Genomic DNA, 17,832 nt, shown 5'->3' on the forward strand with positions numbered 1-17,832 from the left:
TGTTCCCCGTCCCGGGAGGCCTAGAGACAGGTTCCCAAAGCTGAGACTTCCTCCTCACCAGGATGCCCTGGATGATGGTCTGCCGGCCCTTGCCCTCGTAGTCCACCACCTCAATGTAATCCAGGTAGGCATCAGCCCAGTAGACAAGGCGGCTGACAAGGTCCAGCGTGATGCCGTGAGGAAACACAATCTTGCTGTCAACCAGCTTGGTGCGGTTCTGCCCGTCCATGTCACAGCGCTCCACTTTGGGGATCTGCCCGTAGTCAGTGAAGAATACCTTCCTGTGGGCAGACAGCATGTTATACTGGGTCTGAACATTGGGCACCCTCCCTTTTACCAGGGCCTCTGCCTCTGCCCCTGCCTGTCCCGCTCACCCCATGGCAGGGTCCAGTGCAATGCCCTTGGGGTTGTACAGCTCCAGGTCTAGGAGAGTGACACACGTGTCCCCGTTTCGGTTGCAGACAAAGATCCTGTCATCAATGTCATCCACAAAGTAGAAGTTGCCGGTCAGCCAGTCGATGGCCATCTGCTCCACATCTGGAGAGTGGGAATGAAAGGGCTATGGGGGAGGTCCTCCCCTGACATGCCCACCTCCTCTGGGGCGCCCTCCTTCACCACCCAGGCCACGGCTGTCTCTCCTCCCTGAGGTCCTACGGGAGCTACCGGCAGTGGCATATTTTGCCTGGTGCTGTTGGCCATCCTTCACCAACCGCGTCTCTCCAAAGACAAGTCTCTGAGTATACTCCTTCACAGCCCTGCTTCCCAGGCCGAGCTCAGGGTGGCACACATGGGCAGCAGGAAATCAGTGGCTGGCTGGCTGACTGACAGGTTTCCCAACTCTAGCCCCTGCTTGAACGGGCCCATCTTCCTGCACTTCCGAAAGGCAGTGAGGACAGGTCCACGAGGTCACTCCAGAATTTTTAAAATTTGCTTTTTCTTGGATTAAGAGCACTCAGGCTAATAAAACATCACACATCTCTGCTTTTTATCAACTCTGTATGGTGAGTCGGCTTATCTCACGCCAGCCAGGAGCACCAACCGGAAGCTATATGTGTTTCCTGACTTTTCAAAATGGAAAAGCCAGGCATCCATCAGTAAATCCAATCTAAGAGAAGAGAATGTTCAAATACAGGGCCCACGAGATGGAAAAAGGAAGGTCCACGGTGGCAAAAGATTGGGACCAGTGACATGGGTCAGATTTCCTGTTCTCATTTCCATGGCCAACGCTTCTACTTCCCTATTGCTCAATTTCCTCTGTCCTAGGGAGGGTGGAAGGAGTGGGAAATAAGATATAGGGCTGGAGAAGAGAGCACAGAGAAGGAGAACCACCAAAGGACTCTGAAGGTAAACTGAGGCATGACTCATAAACAGGGGGAGCTTCAGAAGGGTGGGAGTGTGGGAGAAGGGTGCAGGCCAGGTGCCCACACTCAGTCTACATCAAAAGGACCTCAGACTTAGGGGTGGGCAGGAAGTCCAGGATGCAGGAAGTCTGGGGATGGGACCCCTGCTGTCCTGGGTGGTGGGACTCCTCTGGAGGACCCACTGGCTCCCATCCATCCACAGCCCCCTCCAACTACTACTATCAGAGGTAATGCCTCTAGCAAGCTGGGACATCTCCAAGACAGTGACTCCCTGGACCCCTGCCTTGCATTCTACTTCCACCAGTTTCCCCAACAGGCAAAGGAATCTTTGGACCATCTGCCTTTGGCTGAAACTTTTTTTTTACTGGAAACTCCCACTAGCGACAATCAACCCAGTAAGGACTTCAATTCTTGCACAGCTACAGGTATAATGACTAGGCTTTCTGCTAATCCTCCCCCTTCCCCACAGGGATTCAGGGGTTGTTTCTTAACAGAGGATGGAGGTTGGGGGGGCCAAGGGAACAGGAACGTGGCTCCCAAGGAACTTGGCCAGGACCTGACACTGACTCACAGTCACAGGACTTAAGCTGAGGGAGGAAGGGAAAGAGCCAATTTGAGATTCTCATCAAACTAGTTTCCTCTTCAGGTCCCCCCTGTTGCACCCCACCCCAAGACAACTGGAAGGAGAAGTCACAGGCATGAGCTGTTACCCCGTGAGTGCTCAGGTGCCCCTAAACCCAGACACTGTCTCCTCTGCGCCCCAGTACTGTCCCATCCTGACAAAGGCAGAGAGAAGGAGCTCATGGGTCCCAGGCCAGGGCAGGGGTTAGGCGAGCAAATGACCCCACACTGTTATCCCAGAGAAAGCAGATGAAAATGAAGGCTGCTGGGCCGCATCCAGAGGAAACCAAGGTCCCAAGTCGGGGTGAGTGGGGGACCTGCCACAGTCCCAGGCAGCCAGCAATGTGGCTGAAAGGCAAACAGATTAAAAGGCAAACAGGGCTGTGCACCCTTTACTTGGTGGGCACAGTGGGGGTCTGGGGGCTGTTGGCACGTAGATGGACCTTCTCATTCGAAGCTGTTTCCCCAGCACCAGCTGGTGCAGCTGCGTTCTTCTCTCCAACTTCCTGAGGCTTCCCTGAGTCACTGCCCAGCTTCCAGGCTGGCAATACACTGTCACTGCTCCCCCATGCGCCCTTCCCTCGGCAAGAGGGGAGGAGGAAGAAACCTGAAGGGATCTGATGCCCCTGTTTTGGATGGAGCTCCACATCCTCTCCTCCAGACCCAGGATGTGCTGACCTTCGAGCCTCCCTCCTGGCCTGGGTTCCTTGCCAATTCCGGGAAAGAAGGCAGAAGGGATTGTCCTCGCTCTCTGATATTCACCCTTGGCTGGTCCCCCCTTCCACCTCCCAAAGGCCAGGCAAAGCCCTGCTCAGCAGGCCGGTGAGGACTTGGCAAGAACAGGAATCCCCGGCCTGGCCTAGGCTCCGCTTTGGTATTTTTGCAGCTGGAGACTATTAGTTGCAAGTAAAAATCCTTTGTTATCCAACCCCTCTCCATCACATTATTTTCCTTTCTTCTCAAGTCCAAACTCCTCTGCCCACCACACTACATACACTCACAGGCAAACACATACACACGTGCTTGGCCACTTTTCCCACTCCAAGCATAAGGAGATGGGCTCAAATGGGCACCTTCCCTCCGAAGGTGGTGCTGGACTGTTGCCCCCTGTCCCGGGGCACAGAGGGGACAAGTGGAGTCCCCCTGTTCCACAGTATGGAGGGGACAAATGCAGTCCTGGGTTTTGGCCTAGAGGACCTCACATTCTGGTCCCACACACCCAGAGAGCAGCTATCCCCTCATGGGCCATCCTTCTCAGGACTGATCCACTTCAGAGACCTTCCAGAAGGCCCCTGGCCAAAGACCCCAAATCCTGAAGACAGGAGAATCTCAGGTAAACCCTAGGAGAGGGATGCTGTGTGGTGGTGGGAGGAGTCTGGGGCTGGTCTGAGAGCTGAGAGGCCAGGGATGCCAGAGTATAGGAGGCAGCTAGTAAGCTGGGAGGGCGATGAGACAGAGGACAGACCACAGCCTGTCGGTGATGTTGCAAAGGACTTTCACTTCCAGGCCCCAGAATAGACCTGGGGTGTGTGTGTGAATGCTCAGGCCTCCCTGTGCCCCCGCCCCAGTGCTCAGCACTCCGCACTCCCCACAACTCCAGCTTTTCTCAACGTCTCCATCCTTCACATCATTCAAGAAGCATCTCCCTAAACAGTGGCTGCTTTTCCAGAAACAACAGCACCCACCTCAGTCCCATGAAGACCCTAGCTTCAGCCACAGGATTTAAGACACTCTTCCTAAAGTAATCCTGGGGAAGAAAGGGAGCCTCTATGCTTTGGGGGAAATATCCCCCAACACATCCACACGCCCGGAGATTGCAAATAGAGTACAAGGTCCCTGGACAAGGAAGGAAAACCACACTTCCACCTTAACCACATCCCGAGGAACACACGGACTTCTTGGCCTTGTTCCAGGAAACTCTCCCATCACTTTCTGTACCCTGGGCCCAGCCAGCCTCGACACTGACAACCCAGCCCAGGTTTGAATCCTGGTTCTGTCACCTTCCAGCTGTGGAACTATGGGCAAGTTATTTGATGTCCCTGAGTCTCAGTCTGCTGATCTGGAAAATGGGATGATGCCATTAACAGCACTCAGCACAGGGTTTGGCACATGATAAGCGCTCTACTAATGGGAGCTGCTGTTCATACAATCCCCTGATCCTCTCTCTCCTCAAACCCATCCTTCCTGCCTTTTCCATCTGTGCCTTCAGCCAGAGCCATGTGGTCTCCTGACTAAAGGTGGGCAGTTTGGGGCTGACGCCTACTATTCATCAAGACAGTTCAGGCCCCCAGGAGGAAGATCTCTGTGTAGCAGACCTTCAGAAGCCCCAGGAGTTCCTCTTACCACAGCCTGTTTACCTGATGACAAATATCGTGAGGGCAGGGCACCGTTTTTCATTGTGTGCCCGGTGCCCGACACACACATACTGATTCATTCAACAAATATTTGGTGAGTACTGAGTGCTCATGCTGTTGTCCCAGTGCTGGGACATCAGTTTTCCCTTCCCTGCTTCTTCCAGAATCCTTCTTTTCTGGCCTGAGGATGCCCAAGACAGACAAACTTCCTCCTTGTCAGAGCTACTCTGGTGTCTCACCCAGGGGCTGGGAGAGATGCTCGGGGGTCTGGGGCCCTCGCAGGTAGGGAGGAGACCACTGGGCGGGCCTGGCAGAAGCTTTGCTAAACGGCGTGTCTGCACGCTCCTGTTTCCTGCTGGGTCCTGACTTCAGCTCTTCTTGTTCTACCAGCAGGTCTGGGGATCAGCCAGGTGGGGTCAGCTCTACCCACTGGGCCCCCTCCCTGCCCCGCGTGTACTTCCAGCCTCACTGCCCTCCTCTGTGTGGCCCAGGCCCACACAGGCTCAGTCCTGGGTCCCGGGGTGAGACACTCGGACTCTGCAGCTCTGATTCAAAGTACAGAACCAGGGTCTTCCCACTATTGAGAAATGCTTGCTGGGCTCTAAAACGCATCTCTCTTGCTTAAGTTACTTCCTTTGGCTTGAAAACAGGGAGGGGGTTGTTGGGAGCAGGCTGGGTGGAGAGGCAGCTTCAAGGAGACAGCGGGGGAGGAGAGCCCTGGGCTGGAACTGCACCGTGAGACGCAGGGCCGGCCCCGCCTGGCCAGGAAGAGGAGCAAAGGGCTATTAAATGTGAGGAAACTGGGAAAGGGAACGGGAAGCAAAAGCACCAGGATGTGGGGAGCTTGAGGCCAATGAGTGGGCTGGCGAGAGCCCCTCGATATTCTGACACCCAGCAGGTGAGAAAGGCCAAAGAAGTGGGTGGCTGGTTTTCCTCTGTGACACGGAAGTGTTCTGTAGGCTGGGGTGGGGGCTGAGAGGGTCGGGGGTAACCCGCTCCATGGGAGGGTGGCTCCCTTGCCAGCCGGGAAGCCAGCTCATCAGACTCAGAGGATCAACTCTCTCTCTCTGCCCCTCCTCTAGACAAATCACTGGCCTATTTCCTGTTGTGATTTTAAACACACACACACACACACACACACACACACGCATGCACGCACACATGCGAGGGAGGGAAAAGTGAAGTTGGCCAGCTGGACTTAGGGACCCATTTCGCAACCTCACAGCCTGCAGCCTAGGAGGCCTTTTCTAGGCCTCCCGGCCAACCTCCTCTTTCCCTGTGCAGCAGGGTACCGGGGAGAAACCTGAGGGCCTCCGAGGGCACCTCTGGAGCATACCCCCATACACAGCTCCAGATAAAGTGACTACAGCAAATCTTATTTCCCTCAGGCCTCTGTTGGCAACCTCAGAACCTCCTCTCAACATGCACACACATCCTCCCAGGGCCCCAGTCCTGAGGTCTATGCCTGTTCTTTCTACGGTGGAAACATCCTGAGAGCTCAGGTCAGAGGAGTGAAGCCAAGGTCACGCAGGGCTGCTGTGGGTGGGGCAGTTGGTACACTTGACCTCTAGCCCTGCCCAGGGGCGGCCCTGCAGGGGGATGGACAGGACCTGAGGTTCCTTCAGAGGGTGGTCAGAGGTGAGATGGGAGGGTGGGCAGGCCAGGACTGCTGACCTCTCAGGGCCGCTGTTTCCAGAACTTCAGTCTTTGGTCTCTCATTTCCAAAATGCTTGAAGTGTTTATGCACAGCTTGCTCTACCATTTATCTACCATTTCTTTACATCCGCTCACTTTTCTTATCTTGCTGCATCCTAAACAATCTATGAAATCAGAGACTTGACTTGCCAGCTGTAGGAGTTTCCTGCTGCTGCTGCTGCTGCTAAGTTGCTTCAGTCGTGTCCGACTCTGTGCGACCCCATAGATGGCAGCCCACCAGGCTCCCCTGTCCCTGGGATTCTCCAGGCAAGAACACTGGAGTGGGTTGCCATTTCCTTCTCCAATGCATGAAAGTGAAAAGTGAAAGTGAAGTCGCTCAGTCATGTCCGACTCTTAGCGACCCCATGGACTGCAGCCCACCAGGCTCCTCTGTCCATGGGATTTTCCAGGCAAGAGTACTGGAGTGGGGTGCCATTGCCCTCTACGAGGAGTTTCCTAATAGGTATTAAATAATAACATAACTATTAATATAATAGTAAAAAAACGCATGTCCACATACAACATAAACATGAAGGCGTTCCCACTTGGGGAAAGTGTTAGTCACTCAGTTGTGTCCAACTCCTTGCAACCCTCTGGACTGTAGCCTGCCAGGCTCCTCTGTCCATGGAATTCTCCAGGCCAAAGTACTGGAGTGGGTTGCCACTTCCTTCTCCAGGCCCACTCAGGGAAAGGCAGTCGTAAACCCTGAGTGGGGGCGGGGGGCCCAGGGTCTTCCCTGAAAATCTCCTGGCTGTTCCCATCACATTGTCCAGTCATGGGATCAGAGTCTTCAGAAACCTGACCATCCTGCCACGCATGGCCAAGGGAAGGATGGGCCCTGGGGTTACATTCCAGGAGGGAGGGAAAGAGATGAACACTGAGTCCCCAAGACCCACCTCCCACCCAGGCCAACGAAAGACATAGGCTGGGGAAGGAAGGGCTGGCAGCCCGGCGAGTTAAGGTAGGAAAGTGCTCACGTGCACACACACACACACCTGTCAGGACGAGTGAGGACATGGTCAGTGGATCTCTTCCCACTTGAGTAGAAATGGATGGAAGGGACTGGGCTCAGACAGGAAACAGCAGGACCTCAATCCTAAGCCTGTCCCATAGAGCCTCGCATGAAGCTGTGCTGACCACTGTAGGGCCCGGGCGGAGCCCTTCAAGGGCTCAGGACTCAGAGCAGGTCTGGTTCACATACATGCCCCAGGACCCATGTGAAACAAGCTCACTTCCTGGCCTCCTTCCTTCTTTCTATTCTATTTCTGTTTCCAGAGTTTTCTCCAGGGCAGTCTCCCCCTTCTTCCCACACCAGCAGGCAGGCTTCTCTCAGGCCCTGGGCTCTGGGCTCCAGCACCTCTCCCTTGTCAGGCTCCTCCCTCCCGCGTGGGGCTCAGCCCAGGGGCCCGATGGAGGTCACGGTCAGCCAAGAATGCCATGATTGCAGGGAGGGCTCCCCCAGAGGGCCAAGAGAAAGCAGGAGAAAGCAGCAGCCTTCTTCTTCCTGCCCCTGGGGGAGCTAATTACAGGCCAGCAGGCCCCCTGCACAGGTGAGTGCCTGGGGCCAGCCACGCTTGCTCTCGCTGGCACCTGGGCAGGCCATCTGGCACCTGGGCAGGCCATCGGCCTCTCCTGGGAAGGGGGATGAGCTGGGGGTGGGGGAGGGTGCTGGGGAGAGACACTCCTGACATTCTCAGCTCAGGGCCCATAATTAGTTTGTGGGATGAGAGCAAAACAGCCATCCTCAGGGTGACAGCCAGACAGTCAGGCGGCATGGGCGGAGGCAGGGCCAAAGGAAGGGACAGAGGCCGGGGCAAGAGGAACCCATTCATTCACCCCGGTAGCATTTCTCCCCAGAACCTTCTGGTCTCTTCCGGGCTCCTGGACTCTGCCCCAGAGGGGCCCAACGAATCTAGCAGACTCTGAAGGCAACACTCTCTGTTTGCCAAGGGAGGGGTACCCGCCTGAGGTTATTTCCTGCTTCTCCTGGGGAGGAAGGCAGGAGAGGGGCCAGGTCAGAGCTAAAGCAGAGAAGGTTTCCATCAGGGCATCCCCACCAGGCCACCTACCCACCAGCCCATCAGCCCATCGTCTGCCCTGAGGCAGGGCCAGGGAGGGAAGGGCTGGAGCTGTTTGCCCAGACAGGCCTGATGGGTGGGGCTGCTGACAGGGAACAGGGAGAGGGCAGCTATCTCATGGGGTCTTGCCCTAATCCTACCCTACCTACCATGGGGTTTCTGAGCTGCCTGCCCCTCAAGAGCTCTGCCAGCCAGGTATTGGCTGAGCCCCCAGCCCAGTACTCCAAGGATGACAGGTCTATCACAGGCAGGTTTTGGTCACCAACAGCCCAAGGACCCCCCTGGGATGCTGTGGAGGGGCTGCGGCTGAGCTGTGGACCATTCGATGAGGCCGCAGGGGAGGGGGGCCCTCAGAGGAACTCCTGTTCCCACCAGAACTGAGCCTTTGGGTCCTCCTGGGATTTCTGTACAGATCATCACGTGGGGACCCATGGAAGAAACTTCAAGATCTTCTGGACAGGCCCCAGTTCACCGTCCTAAACCTCCTGCATGGCCTCTAGTGACTTTTGGCTTTCACTTCAATTTATCTGATTTTGCCAGACAAGCTCAAGCCCATTATGCAGATTAGGAAACCAAAACTTGAGACAGGGAGTTTTGGTTTACTCAAGGTCACAGATCAAGCTACCCCCTCTCCGGGGGTCAGATCAACCACAGGCCAGACGTCCCCTCTCAGCCCTGTGGTGCATTTCCTGGAGATGTGATGACGCAGAGGTTTTGTTTGTTCATGTAGCAGCAGCATCTGAGATGAGCAGAAGTGCTCGAGGCAGCGGACCTCTGCCCTGGCCCTGTCCCCAGCCACACCCCATCTTCCACCTCTGAGGCATCACGTACAGCCTCGGGTGGGAGCTCGAAGGGGAACATCCAGGATATCTGATAGCATTCCCAGTGGGGTCATTCCTGCCACAGAGCCTGTCCCCCAGAAACAGCCTCAGGACCCCCACAGCCACGCTGCGGCAGGGAGCCAGTTCTGGCGACCCCCTCAAGGGAAACGACAGATACGGAGATGGACCCAGCCTGGTCCCGGCTCCTCTGCCCTCAGCCACAACTTAGCAAGGCTCCTCTGGCTCCAGGCCCCTTTTTTCCTTTGTTGTGGCTCCCACCATGTGGGAAAACCCCTCTATGGACTAATCGACATTCTTCCCTCTGAAAAGGGACGGTCCCTGGTCTCTGGAGGTTGACCAGACATTGTCCTCTTGGGCACTTCTAGGAGGCCCTTCTCTGCCCTGGGCCAGAAACACTGGAGCCATCAGAGACTCAGCTCAGAGAGAGGAGAAGAAGCATGGACATAGCTCTGCCCCGGCCCCAAACAAGGGTCACAACATTCAACTCGCTGCCTCGGCCTCAGTCAGGGGCTTTTGTCTAGGCTCCTGGACCAGTCAAGGGTCATCCTGTCTATCCACTCCCCCAACCCAGCTTGTCCCAGACAGGCTTTGCCTCGCCCATCTCCCCCACCCTCGCCGGCTCCCTGTGCTGGAGCAGGTGACTCACGGTGCAGGCTGAGGGAGATGTTGATGGTGTACTCATCCACGAAGCCCTTCAGGCCGGGCATGCGGGCGCACTTGAGCTGTGTCTGGGCAGCGCTGTCGCCAACATGCACCCAGCACACCGTCTCGTTGGCGTAGCTGAAGTCCATGGCTGTGGTCTGCCGTGTGCTGGTGGGTGTGATGGTGGAAACCTGGGCCCCACTCAGGTACGTGGCCAGGATGTTCTGCGAGTTGGCAATCAGCAGCACAGGGGGCCGGTCAACCGGCTCTGGAGACACAGGAGACAAGGGTTAGGGCAGCAAGCGGCCCTGGCAGCGCTCTGGCCTCTCCCCATCAGGGAACGACACCGAGGGCGCCTAGCTGTACGGTCGCAGGTAAGCCCACCTACCATTCTTGGCCTTGCAGGAGCGGTTGTCTGGCTGCAGCAGGTACCCTTCCACACAGCCGCACGTGAAGGAACCATCTGTGTTGGTGCACAGCTGGCTGCAGGTGCCATACACCGAGCACTCGTCGAAGTCTGCCGGGAAAAGGCGAGAGCGTGGTCATTTCCAGCCTACCGAGGGCAGGGAAGGGAGTGCCTTCAGACAACACCTGGGGTGTGTCCATCCCTACAGCTACTTCGGAGAACAGTTTGACAGAATCTACTGCAACAAGAAATGTGGAAACGTTACCACCTAGCCCCAGACCTGGGATCCACTCTAGAGATGTATCTACACACGTGCTTATCATCCATTCATTCAGAAAAGATTTCTGCAATGTGCCAGGTACAGTCTTAGGCTCGGGGGACACATCAGCAAAAAAATAGATTCAAACTGCTGCCCTTTTAAAACTTAAATTCCGGGACTTCCCTGGTGGTCCAGTGGTTAAGAATCTGCTTTGCAATGCAGGGGACGTGGGTTCAATCCCTGGTCGGGGAACTAAGATCCCCCAAGCCATGGGGCAACTAAGTCCGTGTCCCACAACTGAGACCCAATGCAGCCAAATAAATGAATAAATAAATATTCTTTAAAGAACTTAAATTCTGATAATAAATGAAATGTTGTTATTATAATAATAAATAAAATTAAAAGGTAAATGACATGTTAGAGGAGTTAGTGCGATGGGAAGTAGCTGGTGCTATGAAAAAATACTAAGCAGAGAAAGGGGACAGAGAATGCAGGCAGTGGGGATGCGGTTTTAGGGCTATAAGGAGTCTCACTGAGAAGGCTACATTTGTGCCAAGACCAAAAGGAGGTACATTTAAAACAGAAGAGTTTGCATTGTTCGTAACAGAGAGAAACTGGGAACATCTTACTCATCCAAAGGGAGATGGCCAAGTGAACTGTGGTAATAGTCATACATCACCGTGGTTTTAAAAAGAATGGGGTAGATCTCCACACATTAACACGGAAAAATCTCTAGAACATACTGGGTAAAAAAATTGAAAAACAAATATGTACAGTATGTGCGTGCGTGCTAAGTCGCTTCCGTCATGGCTGACTCTTTCCCACCCCGTGGACAGTAGCCCACCAGGCTCCTCTGTCCATGGGATTCTCCAGGCAAGAAAACTGGAGTGGGTTGCCATGCCCTCCTCTAGGGGATCTTCCTGACCCAGAGATCAAACCCATGTCTCTTAATGTCTCCAGCATTGGCAGGCAGGTTCTTTACTACTAGGCCACCTGGGAAGCCATATACAGTATGATATTTATGTAAACAAGATCCCATGCACATAAACAGTACTTTCAATTAGATTCTCTGTGAATACATGTATACCTGGATAGAAAAAGGCCTGGACAGAGAAGTAGCAAACTGTTAAAAAGAGCTGATTTCCAGAGAGATGGGGGAGGGACCGTAACTAAAGAGGATTTGTTAAAGGGGACTTTGGTTTTGTCTGTAATGCTTTAAACCTTTTTAAACAAGAAAACTCACATATGACCTATATATATATTTATTTATTATTATTATTTTTTTTTTTGGCTGCGCTGTATGGCATGGGGGAATCTCAGGTCCCCTATCAGGGATCAAACCCGTGCTCCCTGCATTGGAAGTGCATCTTAACCACTAGACCACCAGGGAAGTCCTTGACCTTGACCTATATAATTTTTAAGATGAGTTTTGAAAAGTCTGGCAGAAGCAAATGTTTAGGGCCCACAGCCACGCCCTGAGGCCGTAAGGTGTGTTGTAGACCCGCATCCTGTCTTGCACCTTTCAAGCTTTCTCCTCCCCAACCTAGCCCACTGCCCACCCACCACCCCCCCAGCACATCCTGAACCCCAGTATGTGCACATGTGCACACTTACCTTTGCAGGTCTTGCCGTCTGCCTGTAGCTGAAAGCTGTTGTTGCAGTAGCAGGTGGGCCCGTTGAGTGTGGGGACACAGTGGTGCTGGCAGCCCAGATGGGAACACTGTCCTCGTTGCTCTGTGTGTGGGGGGGGTGGCAGGTGACACATACTCAGGCCCCCAGATCTGGCAATCATACCCAGACAGCAACCTTCCCTCAACCCTTCAGTAACCACTTCCCAGGCCTGCAGGGTCAGAGATGAAGTGGCTTAGGAAGTATCAAGTATATTTTGTAAGTGAGGAAACTGGGACTGATGAGGGTATAAGACAGGTCCAAGGTCTCATTGCCAATTGTGGCTTAGAACCCGCATCTTCCTGCTCTGGCTGCCCCGACCCGCTCCGTTCCTAGTTTGCTGGTCAACAACACATGAGGACTCTCAGCCCCTTTACACGCCTCCTGCCTGTAGCACCTAAGGACTGCAATTTTGGCTTTGGGGCTGAAGGGGAAGCGTTGGCAGGGAACCGAGTCTTGCCACGCAGGACCCCAGGTCTGGTCTGGAAGCACGCCTGCAACCCAGCCCTGGTGTCCGAGAGGGCCCAGAGAGAAGGCCCGAGGCCCAGGTAGAGGAGAGGAGGAAGAGAAGCAAACCTGGCTCCCCCGGGATCTTTCTCTAATCTTCCTCCTGCCTCTGACCCACTTCCACAGGGGAGACAGAAGGGAATGAAGCAGGAGGGGGAAGAGGTGGGGGAGCAGCTACCCACCCCCCCCAGACCAGCGACCCAATTAATGGCCTTGCGTGGGGCCAGGCGGCCCGGCCACAAAGACCCCTTTGTCCAGTTGCCTCACACCCCTGCTCCCCCCCTCCCACCTAGGAGAGAGCGCTGCCCGAGATGCTAAGACGTTTAGAGGCGCTAAGCCTGCCAGGAGGAGCAGAGATGGGGAGCCAGGCCCTGGTTAGCCTTTCTCCTCCCCACCTCTGTCCCAGAGCCTGAAGGTGCTTCTCCAGTCCAGCCTTGGCCCCCAAAGAGGGGAAGTAGTGTTTGTTTCTGGAAAATCTAGAAAAGAGGTTCTCTTCTGCATATGGGGTGGGAGGATGAGGAGGTCCAGCTTCTGTAGTATCAGAGAAGGAAGTTCAAGCCCTAGGTTTCATATGTTCTTGGTTGTTTGTGATGCTGACCGGGTATGCAAAAGCAGGCAAACTTGAACACGTACTGTCCGATGAGATGGGACGTGCGTGGTAATTGAAGTCAGCCCCCTAGGCCCACATTCTACATCCCATTCCAGGAGCTTCTGACAAAAACATGCAGACGCAACCAAAGGAAAAGGATAAAAATCTTCCACAAACTCCCTGCCCTCAGTGAACAGGATCCAGATGTGTCTCTTCCCACAGGCAGATGTTTTCTGACATGCGTTACAGACACAGGACAGGGTCTCCACCCCCGGGGGCTTGCCTAGGGCCTCACAAAGCCAGCTTCCTGTTCCAGGCCCAGACTTGAGGGCAGTAGAAGTTCCTATTCCCTGAGGTGCAGGCCTGAGCTTCCTCCCCCTCCAATCCCCATCCCCGGGAATCTCTCCCATCCTCAGGAGAGATCCATATTCCCCCTGGGACAGAAGGGTCTCTAGAGGAAGACCTGCAGAGCTGGTGGACCTGAGATGCAGGTGGGAAGAAGTCTAACCTACTGTCCTAAAGTTCCCTCCTCAGTTGGGGCGGAGGGGGAGAAACCCTTCCCATGAAGCAGCTTCTAAGAGCCTCAAAGACCTGCCCTTTCGGGGGCCCTGGCAGGGGAGGCAGGTAACAAAGCTCCAGACCTCCCCCTGGCCCCCGCTTCAGTGACAATATCTGCTTGTCTCTGCTCATCCTCAGGTTCCCTATAAGAAACCATGCGAAGAAACAACCCCACTGTTTACAAAACTACAAAAGCATGAACATGCTGATCTAGTAGAGAGCTCTCGTTACATAGCTGGGAAACGGGGGACTGAAGAGGGGTAATGACACATGTGAGCACACACAGCCAGAGACATGCCCGGGGCACAGGGCAGCAGGACCAGGCCTCGTCCCCTTTGCAGTCCAAGGACAGTGTGCAGACAGTGCTCAGACGGCAGCCCTCCAGACCCATCAGGTGCCCGGCGGAGAACTCACAGCATCCACCTGGGAGAGCAGAGGTGAAGAGCCCTTACCTCGGCAGTGGGACCCCTCGTCCGAGCCGTCCGCGCAGTCCTGGACCCCGTTGCAGAGGCGGGACATGAGAATACACAGCTCGGTGCCAAGGCAGTTGTGCTCGTTCGGCTGACATCGCTGGGCCTTACTCTGCGGACCTGGGGGCAGACGGAAAGGTCGGTGTGGGCATGCTGGCTACAGAGGCTGTCTGGCCAGCTACCTACTGATGGAGGGACTGGGCCTGGGGTTTCAGGCACCTGCAATTTTTAGATCTCAGGAGGCCTAGGGCCTGTTAGACTCTTCAACCTCGGGCTCATCTATGCTACTCCCAATAGTAGCCACACCTGGGATCCGCCAGGTGGAGGGGATAACTGGGTTTCAGCAAAGAGTCCACTCCCCAGATGCTCCATGCTGTGGACTCCGAGGCTTCCACATCCTACACCAGGAGACAAAGCACCCCTCCTTTCCATAACATCCTGGGTCACAGAGCCTGGGCGGAGAGCTGGACCAAGTCTTCTAGAAATGCACTTTACAATATGAAGCATCATACATGGCTATTCAGCACTTGAAATGTGACCAGTTCCAAATGGAAGTATAAAATGCGCACTGGCAAAAACAAACAAACAAAAGACAATGAGAGTTCCCTGGCGGTCCAGTGGTTAGGACTCCTTCACTGCAGTAGCTCCAGGTTCAATCCCTGGTTGGGGAAATATCATCCCACAAGGTGTGTGGAGGGGCCATAAATAAATAAAATGTACATTGGTTTTTGAAGACTTAATACCACAGCCACAAAAGAGAATGCAAAAGGCCTCAATACTTTTATATGAAAAAATATGCTGAAATGATAATATTTTGTACACACTGAGTAAAATAAAGTTAAAATTAATTTCACCTGATTATTTTGACCTTTTTGGTTTTTTTTTTTTTAAGTAGATACTTATTTTCTTAGCCACATCCTGTGGCATGTGGGATCTTAGTTCTGCAACAGGGATTGAACCCATATCCCCTCCATGGGAAGGAGGAGTCTTGACCACCCGACCACCGGGAAAGTCCCCATTTTGACCTTTTTTTGAATGTAGCTACTAGAAAATTTCAAAATTGAATGCATGCCTTGCATTATATTTCTATGCATCACACTATGCTAGACCTCCACCCCAGAGCAGCCTGCCTGATGGAGGACTTTGGGAACTGTCAAAGATTGTGGCCTGCTGGTGATGACTCCACTTCCCTTGTTGCCCAAGAAGATGGGCTGCAGGGAGGGCAGGACAGAGCTCTTCAGGGGATCCTAAGGAGGCCAGGATCTAGGACACTGGCTGAGCCTGTGGGCTGGTAGACAGATCATGGCCCATTGGTTTCCAAGCCCAGACAGGATGTAAGAAGGTGCTTGCATGGGAGCACACCTGTCCGCCTGTGCTGGGGAGGAGTCACATGCACAGGGAGGGGAGGTGTGTACCGTGGAGCAGAGCGGTGTGGAGTGAGAGTGAATCTGTGAATCTCCACGTGTGCCGGTGCTGCCGGCCTCAGTATGTACGTTTCCAGGTCCTCTTGGGAGCAAGCCTGGGTTTGTGTGTGAGTGTCCAGGGCATCTGTCTGCGTGCAGGTTATGTCTCTGCATCCCCATTTCAGAGTGGTGACTCTGCGTGGCTGCGAGAATGTGTTTGTGCCAGCGTCTGCCTCTGTGTGTGTATGTCGGCAGGGTAGGGGGAGTGAGTCAGGCCCCGGGAGCGGCTAAGTGTGAGTGTGATGGGTCTAGGAGTATGCATGAGTGGGGACAGTGAGCGGATATGTATATCTGCATCTAACTAAAGGATGGATAAAAAGAGCCAGATCTGGCCCCTCTGCATGGCTTTCTTTATCTTCAACACCAAACACTGGGGTCCGAAAAGTGGGACATAAAGGTGGCCTGAGACAAGCAGACACTCCAGGCTGAGCCACCATAGAAACACTTGTAGAATATCCCTGGCTCCCACACCTCCAGAGCAGGGTATCCAGGTGAGGCAGAGAGAACTAGTGGTTCCCTTTTCTGGCCCTAAAATTACCGCTAATAATTATGAGTGAGGGTGTGGAGATGGGGCTGAGACAGGATAAACCCCAAGAGAGAACAGAGAAAGACCTAAGAATGCAGGGTCCCCAGACCCCTGCCCAGACTAGCCCAGCAGGGGAGAGGTTCTGAAGGCAGAGACTTTGCCAGCTGCCCAGGACTCCAGGGTCCCACTAGCAAGTTCTCCACCCCCCACTGGCAGGGTAAAGGCTGGGTGGGGACCTTTCTCCCAGTTTAAACAGCTGCCTCTGATTACACCACTTACTGAGGGTAGGGGGAGGGAGGGCGGGAAATGCTCAGGGGTGGGGCTTCTGGTACAGAGATTGAGCCAGAGCCAGTGGCCTTTGGCCTGGGAACCTGAGGACAGGAAGGGGACCCAGCAAGACCCAGGGGCACCCATCAAGGATCAGGAGGGTCAGAGGTGGGAAGAAGCGGGAGGAGCCAGAAGGGAGGGGAATCTACCAGCAAAGCTGTCAGCCCAGAGAACATGGTCTCAGGCAGGCTGGGGGGTGGGGGTACAGCGGCTAAGGAAGCTCATTTTTGAGCATACCAAACACCTTGCTGGGCTCTTTGAAGAGCAGGGGGAGGACAGTTGGACAGTTTTAGCTGTGTCATGTACAAACAATCACAGAGCAAGGTCCACACCAGGCTCGAGCTCAACTGTCTTCATCCTAGACAGCCTGGGCCAAAAGGAAAAGGGATAAATCAGTGATGGGGGGTAGGGATCCAGAAAAGGTACTTACAAATCTCGGGAGCCTCATCAGATCCATCCGGGCAGTCCCTCTCACCATCACACCGCCAGCCTTTTGAGATACAGGTGATCTGGTCTCTACAGGCAAACTGCTTGGGGCTGCAAGTCTTAGGGACTAGGGGCAAGGGAAGAAAACAGGGGTGTGAATAGGGGTGAATGCCCTGAAACCCTGAGGTCTGAAAGCCCTCAAGGGTTCCTCCTCCTTCCTCAGGCAGCAGCAGTCTCCGTCCGGCCCAGGCTCTAACCCAAGGTTCATGTGTGGAGCAGGGGTGGGGGGCAGGGGCTGGGGGTCACTCCTGGAACACTGTGTACCTGAGATGGGGGAGGGGAAGGACGCAGGGAGCACACTGCTGCTGCCTGACTGAGTCCTGCAGGCTGCCCATTGGGTGTGCGCTCTCCCAGCTCTCAGGGCCAAAGCCCTTGTGTTCTCTGATACTCTGGTCAGACAACAGCAGCCTCTGCTCTGCTGACTGAGAGTGATGAGGCATTTAGGTTTTTGACGGGTTTTCTCTTTATCTTCTCCATCCCACTAGAGGTCCAGAGCTGGTCTCTACTAACCCCTCTGCTCCTTCACCCTCTGGGACACTCCTCGTCCTTGGAACACATCACCCCACACATCTCCAACTCCTAACCACCAGGCCCTCCCCAGACGGGACGTGTGTTTGGGGGTGCCCTTGGCACATGGGTGTCTCAGAGATGGTATCAACAGAGGAGTTCTGCCGCCACATCCATTCTCTAAACACACAGCCTCCTTTGCGGATGCCCTCAGAGTTAAGAGGCACCTAAGACTGCTCAGGCTGACAGGGCTGGAGAACGGAGGCAGGGGGATGGCTGGGGTGACCTGCAGGAGCTGGTTTCAGCCCAGCCAACCCAAGAAGTTCCTATATCCAGGACCTGTTCTTTGCCCTAATCCCTCACCCCACCATCTGCTCTCTACGCCCACCCCATTCTTTTACCTCATTCTCCAGGGATGAATTAAACATGGTAACACTAACTCTCATTGTTACCTCAGTATGTGCCGGGAAGTG

General features: G+C 54.4%; 1 protein-coding gene across 4 annotated transcripts in view; it reads right to left on the minus strand.

Annotated features, from left to right (window-relative positions):
- Positions 1-17,832, minus strand: part of LRP1 (LDL receptor related protein 1) — an 80,931-nt gene that overhangs the window by 54,840 nt on the left and 8,259 nt on the right. For all 4 annotated transcript variants that reach the window (XM_061416718.1, XM_061416716.1, XM_061416717.1 and 1 more), the window contains exons 2-8: positions 16,797-16,919; positions 14,033-14,170; positions 11,873-11,992; positions 9,982-10,110; positions 9,598-9,861; positions 375-537; positions 59-281 (exon numbers count right to left, since the gene is read on the minus strand). In XM_061416718.1, coding sequence (XP_061272702.1) covers positions 59-281; positions 375-537; positions 9,598-9,861; positions 9,982-10,110; positions 11,873-11,992; positions 14,033-14,170; positions 16,797-16,919 — 1,160 coding nt within the window. The remainder of the gene's footprint in view (positions 1-58; positions 282-374; positions 538-9,597; positions 9,862-9,981; positions 10,111-11,872; positions 11,993-14,032; positions 14,171-16,796; positions 16,920-17,832) is intronic.

The sequence above is a fragment of the Bos javanicus genome, chromosome 5 (genome assembly GCF_032452875.1).
Source record: "Bos javanicus breed banteng chromosome 5, ARS-OSU_banteng_1.0, whole genome shotgun sequence".
NCBI classification, from domain to species: domain Eukaryota; kingdom Metazoa; phylum Chordata; class Mammalia; order Artiodactyla; family Bovidae; genus Bos; species Bos javanicus.